Source organism: Aspergillus thermomutatus (assembly GCF_002237265.1).
Source record: "Aspergillus thermomutatus strain HMR AF 39 chromosome Unknown NODE_180, whole genome shotgun sequence".
Lineage (NCBI taxonomy): Eukaryota > Fungi > Ascomycota > Eurotiomycetes > Eurotiales > Aspergillaceae > Aspergillus > Aspergillus thermomutatus.
This window is the reverse complement of record NW_020798229.1, coordinates 1-12,564: the sequence shown is the minus strand read 5'-3', so window position 1 is coordinate 12,564 and position 12,564 is coordinate 1. Positions and strand designations below refer to the sequence as shown.

The 12,564-nt window shown below is 48.5% G+C and overlaps 5 protein-coding genes across 5 annotated transcripts; 3 read left to right on the top strand and 2 right to left on the bottom strand.

The window, feature by feature from the left end:
* Window positions 1-3,832: 3,832 nt before the first annotated feature.
* CDV56_101461 (uncharacterized protein) lies at window positions 3,833-4,291 on the top strand (the record flags this gene model as incomplete). Its single annotated transcript, XM_026755080.1, has 2 exons — window positions 3,833-3,900; window positions 3,961-4,291. 2 exons carry the CDS (start codon window positions 3,833-3,835, stop codon window positions 4,289-4,291), a joined length of 399 nt encoding a protein of 132 aa, XP_026612268.1.
* Window positions 4,292-4,548: 257 nt separating this feature from the next.
* CDV56_101305 (putative extracellular soluble lytic transglycosylase) lies at window positions 4,549-5,357 on the bottom strand (the record flags this gene model as incomplete). Its single annotated transcript, XM_026754924.1, has 2 exons — window positions 4,549-5,155; window positions 5,215-5,357. The coding sequence occupies 2 exons, from the start codon at window positions 5,355-5,357 to the stop codon at window positions 4,549-4,551; spliced, it is 750 nt and encodes a 249-aa protein (XP_026612267.1).
* A 3,191-nt stretch (window positions 5,358-8,548) lies between these two features.
* Window positions 8,549-9,352, top strand: CDV56_100683 (putative allergen; the record flags this gene model as incomplete). Its single annotated transcript, XM_026754302.1, has 1 exon — window positions 8,549-9,352. The coding sequence occupies one exon, from the start codon at window positions 8,549-8,551 to the stop codon at window positions 9,350-9,352; it is 804 nt and encodes a 267-aa protein (XP_026612266.1).
* A 524-nt stretch (window positions 9,353-9,876) lies between these two features.
* CDV56_100458 (putative short-chain oxidoreductase) lies at window positions 9,877-10,814 on the top strand (the record flags this gene model as incomplete). The annotated part of the gene is made up of 3 exons (XM_026754077.1): window positions 9,877-10,157; window positions 10,204-10,385; window positions 10,435-10,814. 3 exons carry the CDS (start codon window positions 9,877-9,879, stop codon window positions 10,812-10,814), a joined length of 843 nt encoding a protein of 280 aa, XP_026612265.1.
* A 113-nt stretch (window positions 10,815-10,927) lies between these two features.
* CDV56_100371 (uncharacterized protein) lies at window positions 10,928-11,344 on the bottom strand (the record flags this gene model as incomplete). The annotated part of the gene is made up of 1 exon (XM_026753990.1): window positions 10,928-11,344. The coding sequence occupies one exon, from the start codon at window positions 11,342-11,344 to the stop codon at window positions 10,928-10,930; it is 417 nt and encodes a 138-aa protein (XP_026612264.1).
* Between the last annotated feature and the right edge of the window lie 1,220 nt (window positions 11,345-12,564).

The window sequence follows — 12,564 nt, the reverse complement described above, 5'->3', positions numbered from 1 at the left end:
TGCATGAAGGGCGAACAGACTTGCAAGCCAAAGTAATCAATGCTGACTCATGTTTCAGCCAGCCATACACTATTGGAACAATTCCATTACGTGAAATCCTGGAGTGCGGAAATTCAACATGCACCATTAGCCTCACCGCATCTCGCACCCTTGCGTAATAACCTCTTTTGGATAGCCTCATCTCCTTCCAGAGCGGGTAATTAGCATGCCGGTGCTGTTCCAATTACTCCTCCTGCATATGCAGTCTCCCACCTTTTCGCTGTCTTATGATCTACATCATATGTACTGACATAAGATAGCTACTTGCCTTGATAGACGTCAAACGATGTCAAGTATGTCAGCTGCTAGCTCTTCGCCACTATTTCACCCGAGTAACCTCATCAGTCTCATCCCGACAGGCGATCGACATCTTGTAATATGCTCTAATGCATGTTGAGACCTTGTAATATGCTCCGATGCATGTTCTAGCCACCTACTTGGCAATATGTAGACAAAAGTCACATGCAGGAGCCCCTTGCTTGGAGCAGGATACTCAACCAACCAGTAGCATAAACGAGGATCACACAGTCTCCACTCCGCTATAATACTACATGCAAGTCCCAAAAGCGCACCCTTGGAAGGGCCGTAGCGGTAAGGTCAGCAGCCACTCGTTGACACGCCGTACGCTGATGATTTGGCCCAGCAGAATAAGCATAAAACGGTAGGGGGATTGTGCGAGCCCACTAGCGGTGTAACAGGTTGTTTTTTCTTGTTTATTCGGTCTTCGTGTCCTGTAATTTGAGTACTGAATGTAGCTGCATGCAAAGTGTAGGTCCACGCAACTAAGCCTGAGAATGGTTTCTGTATGGTACTTAAAGAATGAGTAAGGGATCACACCCAATCAATCATTTCAGTACTTATACCAAATCAGCTTAGGAAGCTGAGTATCTACTATACATTCAATCCATGTTCCATAGTCGCTGGCCAGGATCCTGTATGTATAAGTAAGGAGAGCCATATGTGGGGAGTTGATTAATGATTGACAGCTATGCATTTCCTCCCTTTGCAGTAAACAAGTTTAAGAGATAATTTTGTAATGAGAGAGAATGTAGTGTGTCAGGAAGCTATTTGGACATGCATATGGTGGTTATTGCACTACATTGCCAAGCCAATAAATGGAATGATGCATTGGGGTTCAATATCAGTAGGAGTAGCTACCTAAGTAAGTATCTAGTGTATTTTCTAATTAGGATTAGCATCTATAACTGAACCCTAAGCCATGCCTGTAAAAAGCACATACAGACATGCTTCATTACCACAGTAGTACCTATGTTGCAGCACGTCAAAAACCCATAAGGAGGCAGCATCTCTTTGACATTAGCTAAAGGTTTACTGGCACCTTTTTCGGAAATGAGACGGGCTGCTCTCGTCCAGAAATCCGGAAGGCAAAGCCAGCCAGTAGTGTTGGCAGGAGCCTGCGTGGGTGTGAGGATGGTGTACATATGGCAATGAAGGCATGGCAAGAAATTCGCATGGCGGCCAGCATTCTCTGTCCATTCACATAGACAAATCCCAGCTTGATTGTCATTACACTTCGACCTTTAAAGAGACGAAGATGGCAAATCTAGGCAACACCATCCCATTGTCATTTCAATAGACCATGGATCAACCAAGAACAAAAAGAAGTTCCTTTGTAGTGGCTCTCTCTTATGGGCGCCAGCATAACATCCGACGTAGGAGACGCAGAATATCTTCTAGTTCATCAGCTTGGAGTCGTTCTTCCAGAGCATAGAGGCTGCATTCCGGGATGGGGTCTGAGCATTTCCATTTACTTGTTTGCAAGGCTGCACCTCGATGACTTGAGGGAAGAGGCTGTACAAACCATTTTCATCCTAATATTGAAAGCTCCTTTCACTGCGAGCGAGGAGGGTTTCCTCAAATTGCCTGCATCTTGGCAAGATGATACCCAATCATCCGCTTCCATTCAGGGGTTCTGACAGTACCTGCTTCGCGGGCAAACAAGAATAGCTTCTCAAGCCTCAATATAGAATTATTGGTGATCGTGGCTGCAGCTAGGGGGTATTTTATCCTATGATCTGCGGACTAACTTAACACACCTGTGGTGAACCTCTGACTAATATAAATATTAAATGAAATACCACGTTCTATCTGCATTAGTTGTGTTGTCTTCTATCTTGAGAGGGTTAACTAACTCTATGTCTTAGACAGCCCATTATTATGATAACCAAGAAGACCTTATAGGAATTCTAAGGAGGTGTATTTATGATTCTGCTGGCTTAATTCATCAGAAGGCTCTAGTAGTATATCACACCAGAAGCAGGGGTAGCTGATCGTTACTACTAGTTGAGGGAAAGATGATCATATGCACAAGGCAATGCCGCTAGCATAAAGATGAATTCCTGCACCAATAGTACTCGATCCCTGTGCCTTGATCTGTGAGGTGCTGAACAGATGATGACACTCAAACAGGTCTAGATCTTGACTAATGTCAGCGCTGTGATGGGGTAGGGATATAATTTTAATTTCATAGAGGCCGACTTACCACCATCCCAACATTCCAGGCATCAACCTTGTAATCCTAGGTCATGTTCAAAATGACAGAGATCTAGCATAATGTGACCTCGCTGCTGGGTAGTGCCTAGTCGAGCTTCACCCATATCGCGCAGAAAGAGGGTCCCATAAGATATGGGAAGCGATCGCGAGAGATAGACGGTACGATTCGCGAGGGTCTTGCGCTGGACAGGAGCTTCAAATTCTGCTATCTCAAATGTGGACAGTATGGTATCGGCTTTGACATATCATTCGGTTGAAGATCTAGTCAATAGTACCTAGCAATCGGCTAACCCCAGGTCCTGTAGGCTTCTAAATAGAATGGAAGCACGGAGCAGAATAGAAAAGCCAAGGACAGGATTTGCGCCTTGGTTAAGCACCGGTCCATGTTCAATTACTTCTTCACTTTTTCACACACATATGCTCAGGATAATGCTACTAAGGATTTTCATGACGTTCTTCTTCGGGTTGTGGTGAATAGCCTCAACAATACAAGTATACAGGCTAAATTCAAGGAGCTCTTGCGAGTAGGAACCGCCTGCGCATCCAACTCTGGCGAAGAGCTTGTTCGCCAGTGCCTTGGGAGACGTACTTGTCACGGCTATGGTATAAGGTTTGCTAGGGAAGATAGATTCATGGAAATCTCCTGCAAAGATTGTAGGAAAGGGTGTCTGCCATTTTCTACAGACTGGAACAATCCAAAGATCCCGTGATACTTATTGTGAACATTATGATATGGTCTCGTCTGCCTTTACATCTGGTTGAAACAATTTCTAGGAAACTCATATGAATGATAATATCATGCTGAGAGCAACCTTGAGGAGATTCATTGCATCGCTTTCTTTCTTGCTAGAGGGTAACTGAGCGTGGAATACATTCCCTCAATAGATCCTAACCAACTTTAATTGAAGGTATTTAGTGGACCTTGTCGGATCAGAGCAATTGATCTTGAATAGTCTCGAGAGGACGACCTTGGTCTCTCGACTTGACATCTTTGAATGACCAGCGATTGACTACCTCAGTAACTGATTGTGACTCTCATCATTTAAACGACAGCTTCAACTCACTATCACCTCTCCTCATTCTTAACATCTCGCCTCATGATCTTGCGCTAGCACCTGGGCCTGCTATATAAACGTTCTGGTCCTTTCCTTTCCTAAACCATCTTCATTCCTCCAATCATCTACCAGATTTGAGCTCGTAGAGTACTATCTACCAAACACCTCACAAGAGCTTTGTGAACAACACCGCATAACCATCAATCCGCTCACAGAACCTCAAGATGCGTCGCAAGCGTGATGAAAACGAGGAAGCTTTGATTGAAGAGCGTGCACGGAAGAAGATGCTACAGTAAGGACACTGCCATGTGCGCAAAGATACGCATGGACGATCTAACAGACTCACGTATAGGTTTGTAGAGGCCAGACAGTTCTTTGACTTCAAGTTCACAGTCCAGGGTGCACCGTTCTATAAGGAGCAAGTGCTGGAGGACCTCCCTTCCGCCGTCGAAGAATTAGACTGTCCAGTGATCTTCTACGATCTGGTGAACGATTATTACGTCTCTGACTCGGAATTGGGCAAGGCCTTTGTGGCCGCCGTCGCGGATAACGTCCACAACATGGAGGCTTTCAACGAACTCGACAGAATGAAGGAGTTCCTTGTTAAAACGCCTATTTTCGCAGCGGACCTGATCTCTGAGCTGATCGAGAGAAGAATCCGACTCTGCCAGTGTGGCAATTAATGAGCTTGGTTAACTTTCCTGCGCCGGACGTCCACCGTTTTGTTCTGACACATGAACCAAAACGGTAAATTGGAACTGGAGTCTGCCTGTCCTCTCATTCTCGTTTCCAGTATTGGTATTCTAATTGATTTTCGGCAAAAGTACTAGTCAAAGGGCTATCGAGGATATTCATAAAGCTTGACATTATGCAGACCTTGCAAATTCCATATAAACTACATGGCTTCTCCACACTGCTAGAGTCATAACGAACAAGCTAACTAGCACAAACTGCCATCACTGCACGACTGATCACAGTGATAAGTACCAATCCAGTTATCCTCCCCATAGACATCCAACCCCATCATCCACCCATTCAGCACCTGGTGCAAGTAATCCAGATTCTGGGGCACTCCATGCGCCTTACCCTCATCCGAGCAGGGGTAGTCCTGCGTCAAACCTCGGTTCTGGTTCAAACCGCTCCCCTGGGTAAACCACCCGTTGTACGAACCCAGCGCCTGGATCGCGTTCCCTCCGGACGCATCAAGCTGCGACTTGAGATAGTGAGTTCCCGCATCCACGTTATCCTGGATACTATCCGTGCACTGGCCATTCGGGTAGTTGTCGCAGGAGACCTGCATCAGGCCCGGTGTGGGACCACCGGCGTTGGCATTGCAGGAGGACTCCTGCATGGCGATGACGGCGAGGACGACCGGGTTGACGCCGTACTTGGATGCGCTGCTTTGGAAGTAGCCGTCGTACTGGGCGCAGGCGGACCCAATGCCGTTGTAGAAGTCTTGGAGGCTGATGGTGTAGACGTCGTCGATGGAGAGGAAGGGAGGGTTCCAGCCGGAGGAGGTGATGCCTGTGTTGAGCCAGTCCTCGGACCTAGAGTGCTGTTAGCAGGAATGGCTCTAAAGGTAAACGGGGACAACGGATTGTCGTACCCGTTTGGACCAGTGCTTGGGGTGACTTCGTCGGTTGCACCTTGGGCCTTCGGGTTTGTACCGAGGCCTGGGTTGACGGACTGAGCGGTGGCGCCAATAGCGAGGACCAGAGAAGTCAGGGTGATGCTTTTAAGGCCAGCCATTATTGATATTGCTGTTGTTTGTCTGTGCCCTGTGGGGTCGCGGGAGCTGAAAGTCGAATGCTTGCATCAATCGAGTCAGCCGGCAGGGGAGTTGTTTAAATAGCTCAGTTCTTCCATGAGGGTTCTCCGTCTACCGCAGACACGATATCCTTCCAGACATCTTCATCAAATCAGAATATTGATCTGAATCGACCAGTTTCTCAAACGGGTAACTCTGCAATCCTGACGATCATGGAACACCACCAATCAAACCCAGCACCTGTTGTACGGGGCAATAAATGCGCAACACCCGATCTGTCAGAGTCGTCTTAGCGTCGGTTCGGCATGTAACATGTTACCTCAGAGGCACAGTGCCTGTCGATCTTCATCTTGCCAGCTGCCCTCTTAGTAGATGACTGCGAGGATTCGACCTTATCGGCAACAGACACGGTCATATGATAGATCGATAATCTCGTCTGCTTTGAGGTATTTATGAAGCGCCAGCTTCCGGGTGTTGACTGTCGAGTAAGTCTGACGTCTGAAAGTGATTATGTCAGCATCGCTGATCGCATCGTCCCTATACCAGTTTCCCTTTTAGGAAGTGCCTGGGGTTACATCTGAAGTTGGGGGCGGTTTTGCAGCGACTTTTCATTTAGGGGAAGGAATCGGGTCATATCTGCAATAAGCATTCTTCCTCTGTTATCTTCTAAATGGGCTGCCGATTAAATATGGCAACCCCGAGATGCCTTCAAGAGGTCATTAACCAAGATGGTAACGGAGAGTTGTTTCCCTAATAAGCTCAAGACGCTGATATTGTTGGCTATAAGTAGAGGATGATTGCCAAATGTTGCCATCACACATGTCCAGACTATTCGGTAAGTGACTAACCGCGACGTGATATTGATGTCATCACCTTCCTGACAGATGCATTCTAGACACCCGAGCCTCCCTAGAATCAACTCTCCATAACAGTATAGACACCGAATTCGGGTGATTGTGGCTTGAGGTTTGAGAAACTGAAGCTATTTGGAAGCAAATGTGGGCGTCCCCAGTGCCCCGTAGACTAAACTAAGCATAACTATCTGCGGGCCGCCATAGCTCTGTGGCGGTATGACTTCCCCAGAATCTGGGTTAAAGGCATATAGCAGAGATTGCTGGACTCAGGGAGTCATGTCAGCTTCGATGGCATTCTAAAGCAAGAAGTTTCGAGACAGCGCGCTCAACTTTGTGTGCGACGAGATACTTCGAGAAGCCAAAATCGTCTCCTCAGAGGAAAGGTCTTCTGGAACAACGGTTAGAATCTTGTTTTACATGTGCCAGATTGCTGGCAACCTCTCTGTTTCAAGTATGATTGGATACCGGCTAAAAATCGTCGTCGGGGTCTCTACTCTATTCTCCCACTATCCAGATCTCGGCGCATTTACTTCAGCACTAATATCTAAGGACAAGAGCCACTGCGTCGGTCATTCTTCGCGCAAAATCGATGATGCCTCGGCGTTCTCACGAGGCAAAGATGAGAACAGAGGCAAGAATGCCAGGACGAGCGTTAGTTACTTGGCTCGAGTCTGACATAAGCCAGGCTCAAGTGGCATTGCTCTTGGTATGGGGCGTTGACTCGGCAGTTTGAGGGCTGATATTCGCTCTGTAGTAATGAATCCTTTCCTTCTTTCATAATAATGTCAATCATAACCTATCTAGGACCTACAGTTTCCTCTATAATTTTTCTCACCGAGAATTTCCTAGCATAGACGTATGACCGCAGCTGCCACAAAAAGGGCCTTGCCCTTTCAAGGGTGTCAATAAAACATCCCATGGTTCATTGTTCGCCTATGACACAAAGCAGAGAGCCAGATACCGTGAATTGTAATGGGATTGGTTGGTCTGCAAAATTCTCCTGGCTTAGTCACAGAGCTGACCACTCATGGTTTGACATTTGTGGAAAGCACAAGTTTTTTGTGTTTCTGCCCCTGGCCCCGAGAGATAGAACCATGGTTCGGCCTGCGTACACACAAAGCACCTGGTTAGAGGGTTTCAGGGGATTCAGTGAGAATTTCTCTTTTTGTGAGAAGCCAGGAATAGGGACAGTATTGAAACGAAGACCTGAGGCAGGGAACAACGAAATTGTCCTTCGATGCTTATGCGTATAGGACATTGGTCATGAGCCTGGGTTTGTACATGTCATCGATTGGATTGGACACTAGGAAAGGACCTTTGGTCCTAATAGCTACAATTCTCCTATCGACAGAGACTTGTGGAGGAGAGCTCCACCCACAAGACTTGGACTTGACATCGTTTCCACTTTCGCCAGTTCAAGTGGTCTGGCCCATTCTCAGAACCTGACCTTGAAAATCCAAGAGTCTAGAATTCCAATGACAGGTTCTTTGCTTTTGAAAAGGTTTTACCTCACAATGTCCAGTTTCATGTTCTTTGTCTCTGAATGCTGAAACACAAGCATAGTAACAAATCAATCAACACAAAGGCATACCGAAGATAGTCCAAGGTCCAGAAGCCAGGACAACCAGACTCTGTGCCTTGCAGAGCGAGGGTCCCACACACAGCCACTGACCTGGGAAAGTGGCCAATGGCGTTGAAAATACGTATCATGAAGGTACGACCCATACTTTCTGGCGAATCCTAAAACAATACCACAGATGTCCTGGCACTGTCTTCAATGGAACTGCCAATAGGCTACTGTCGGGCTGTCAACGAACACACGACCACATCGATCTAGACCATGGCATGGTCTTTGTCAGGGATCCAGTACCGTGAACTCGTCCATGCTGACGCATTCCCTGATCCATCATCCTCGATTCTGTGATTCTATCCAAGGTTCAACCTCCCGAACCAAGGAAGACGACATCCACCAGCACCATGGGTGTTCGAGAACACAGATTCGACTTGGAAACAGTGGGGTGGCGGGTCATCAAACTTTTGTTTTCAGAGAGTTATAAAAGGGCGTGAGAAGGACCCTTTTGGACTCTTCCAATTCAACCATCGCTTTCGTTAACCGTGTCTATACACGCTTGCATTCCTTCATTCCTTTGGGTTGATACTTCAGTCACTCTCTTCGAATTCTCGATTCGTCGTTGCTCCAGTCAGTAACGACACTGCCACTCCTTCAGACTTCTGTAACCATCTGAAGCACGCTTGACGCGACGTCCACTCTCTCTTCCAAATTAGCTCCGTCGAGTCTCTGTCTATACAACTTCAAAATGCAGTTCACCAAGTCTCTCCTGCTGCTGGCAGCCCTCACCTCCAGCTCTCTGGCCCGTCTGCAAGGCCATGAGCGCCGTCAGAACACCCCCACGGCCTCCTCCACCGTCGCTCCCTCCTCCACTTCCTCCTCCTCCGGCGGCAGCTCTGGCTGGACCGGAACCCCAGCCAGCGGCTCCTACTCCACCGCCGGCTTCGGCAGCCGCACCTCAAACAGCGGCAGCGGCGTGACCTACGCCGGCAACGTCGGCAACCCCTGGGGCAGCAACATCATCGAGGTCTCCGCCGACTCCGCCTCAAACTACAAGTACGTCGCCCAGATCACCGGCCAGAACAGCGAGCCCTGGTCCATCGTCTTCTGGAACAAGATCGGCCCCGACGGCAAGATGGACGGCTGGTACGGCAACTCCGCCCTGACCCTCACCCTCAACGCCGGCGAGACCAAGTACGTCGCCTTCGACGACGACACCGACGGCGGCTTCGCGGCCGCCCCCGGCAGTATCCCCAAGGACTCGAACGGCGGGTATGCGTCGACCTGGGGCGAGTTCGATTTCGGCAGCGCCGGGAACGGTGGCTGGTCTGGTTTCGACGTCTCTGCCATCCAGGCGCAGAATGCCGGGTTGACTGTGCAGGGCATGAAGATCTGTGATGCGCTGGGTGGGACTTGCTCTAGCATCACTCCCAACGCGGCGTCTGTTAGCAATGCCTATACCTCTGCTGAGGCGGCTGTTGGGGGTATCGGTGGGAATCTCTCCGGTGGTGGTCCGGTTCGCCTGGCTGTTGTCATTGACTACAGTGGTTAAATGTTGGACATCTGGATGGACATTGAACAAGGAAACAAATATAGAAAATCATATAGATAGAGTATGGTTGCTTTGATAGCGACTACACATGAATCACACTCGTTCACAGTACTGGCATTCCAAGCAGTAGAAACAGGAACGAATCTTATGTCTTACTTAATTCAATGATCAATTGCCTAATATCAGCATAATCGTCTGTCCAAGATGGAGCAGTGTATGTCTAATCTTGTAGTCCGACATACCATTAGAATCCCGAAAATCATCGGCCTTCGCATGCCAAGACCGCTGGCCACCGCAATACCTCCGACGGAAAGCAACATCGCTATTGATCCTACATATCAGAGTGCTCATCACAGCTAATGATTGGTCATGTCACTGATATTCTCTCCAGCCATATTTCCGATGTAAAACTCCTGCCGTCATGCCCTGTAGCGCCAGCAAGGTATAAATTCCCCGGACGTCTCTTGTCCCAGGAGCCTTCAAGAAAACTACAACACAACTTTTGAATTCCCAGAACAGATAAAATGGCTCAAGTCTGGCTCATCACTGGCTGCTCCTCAGGCTTCGGCAGCCAGTTCGTCACGCAAGCCCTTTCTCGCGGGGACAAGGTCATCGCTACAGCACGCAACATCGCCAAGCTCGCCCACCTCCGGGAAGCGGGCGCTGCAGTCATGCAGCTAGACGTGACAGCCTCGCAAGAAGAACTGGACCAAAAAGCCTCTGATGCGATTGCTATCTACGGAAAAGTCGATATCCTAGTGAACAACGCAGCATATACGCAGTTCGGGACATTGGAGGACATGAAGTAAGTCTCTGAAGCTATCCACAGGATGAAAAATTAACAAGTCCAGCCATGATGAGTACCTTTCGCAGTTCACCACCAACGTCTTCGGGACCATCAACACAACCAGGGCGTTCCTGCCGCATTTCCGTGAGCGCAGGGAAGGCGTGATTGTTAACATTGGCTCCATGGCAGCGTGGGAGGCGTACCCCGCCGTCGGGGCGTATTGCGCCTCCAAGGCTGCGCTTCGCTGTACGTCGTCTTGATAATCAGAGTGTAGAGTCCATGCTGACAGGAACAGACGCGACCGAGGCTCTCGGTCAAGAGACTGCTTCTCTCGGGATCAAAACGCTCTTGGTTGAACCCGGTCAGTTCCGTACTGAGCTTCTGAGCGCCAATAATAGCATGTTCGTCGAGACCAGATTCCCCGAGTATCGGGCGTTGGCCGATGCTTCGTTCGCGACATTTCGCGATGCGCATGGGAAGCAGAGAGGGGATCCCAAGAAAGGCGTTGCGCGGATCATTGATGTGGTCAAGGGGGAGAACGCGGCAAAGGGGAAAGAGTGGCCAACGGAGCTGGCGCTGGGGCCGGATGCGGTGGCGGTGATTCGGAAGAAATGTCAGGATACGTTGAGGAAGCTGGAAGAGTGGGAGGAGTTCTCTTGTGGGACAGATGTCTAAGTCTCGTGTCCGTCACCCCTTGTATGTGGAGGGATAAACTTGTTGGTGTGAAGATGATGCGTAAATCTTGCCAGCCTCTTGAATACAACAAGTTCAGAACTGCGTCGTCCCTTTCAATCATCCACGGCCTCGAGACACGCATCCATCATCCGGTCAATAGCCTCAGCGCGTTGCAGAACAGTGATATACTCTCTCTCTGCAAGTTTGCTCAAGGCCTCACCAACCCAGTGCTGACAGTTCCAGTCCAGGTCCTGCGGCCCATTCTTGATTAACGTCTTTGCGACAGTGGACTGGATGGGTCCTGAGCCGATCGCGTCTGATATCTCAGCCACAGGCACCACTTTTGCGAGCGATCCCACGGCAGAAGGATCGCTGTTCTTGACTTGAGCATATTCGAACATTCCCTGCGTGCCTAGGATGTGCATGATAAAACTTTGGTTGTCAGGGGTCTTCAGGTACAAAGCGGTGTGGCGGTATTCATGGCAGTCCAAGGGTTCGCCTTTATAGACGAGGACATAGAGTTTGAGCATTTGAGGTGGAGGAAGAGAGTCCCAGTGACTCTTGCTATACCAGTATATCTACTAGATGACAGCTCCAGAGAGTGCAGGAAAATATCAACTTAACACACGTTGATAGTGGGGCAAGTGGCAGACTCTTCGACCAATCACAAAACATTTGGCAATGACGTCACATTTTTCCTCTATATTCTGTCCTAATCAATTATTCATCCCCTAGTATCCCTCATAGGTATAACTACTTAGAGAACTCATTAACATATATTATATGGCAAATTGTGTGGATATACTGAACTTGAGCATTGTTGACCTCCCAGAGACGCTGAAACCAAATGTCATAATCACGTAGTTATATATCTGGAAAATCTTCATCTGGCCTGAACACGGACAGTGCTCTTGGAATGACCGCTTATACACAAAAAAATCATGACTTTATGTGCATAATGGCTAGCTTTTGAGAAGTACTCATCACTCTCTGGTTCTGCCTTATATGACCTCCTAGAACTGACGTACTTGACCCAAGTGGAAGCCTCGCTGCATGGCAGTCACTAGATTGGACATGTCCCAATGCATTCAAGTCCGTAAGCGACAGATAATCTCGGCGGACAGTCAGCAGCCAAGTAGGCACCATCGCAATTGTAGTGCTGTCTAGCCCGAAATGTCGTCCCAGGCATTAGTCCAGTGTGCGAATCAGCCGTTAGTGAAAACATCATAACGTCTCATTTTCCTGACTGTGTGAGATGTCGCCAGATGTAGGCTACCCAGCAGGTTGTCGATCAATGCATCAGATGTGTAATCCGTTGCGACCCCAAGATCGCCAAGATGTCATTTCTGAGACATGGTCGATGGCGACCCTTCGTATCGAGCTTTGTGGATTATGTACTTGACGGTGCATGTCGACTGTCTGTTCTGCATTCATAGGGAGATCTATGTAATATAATTCTCAGGTGATATATATAGGTGGTCGTTAGGGACACACCCCCCTAACTTAGGGGCACACCCCCCTTCTGTAATTAGCTAGAATTAATGTTATGTAACCTGTACTAGTCGCCATAATCCTAAGTTTTTAATTTACTATATAAAAATAAGAGATAGGAAAACTGCAAGATATGTTGCGAGCAAGGCCCGCGATATGCTCGTGCCGCCTAGCAGGCACTCGCGAAGCCGTACAGCTCTGGGTCACGTGACACCTTGCTAGCTGCGGCGCGCAATCGGATATTTCTATCCAGACCGCG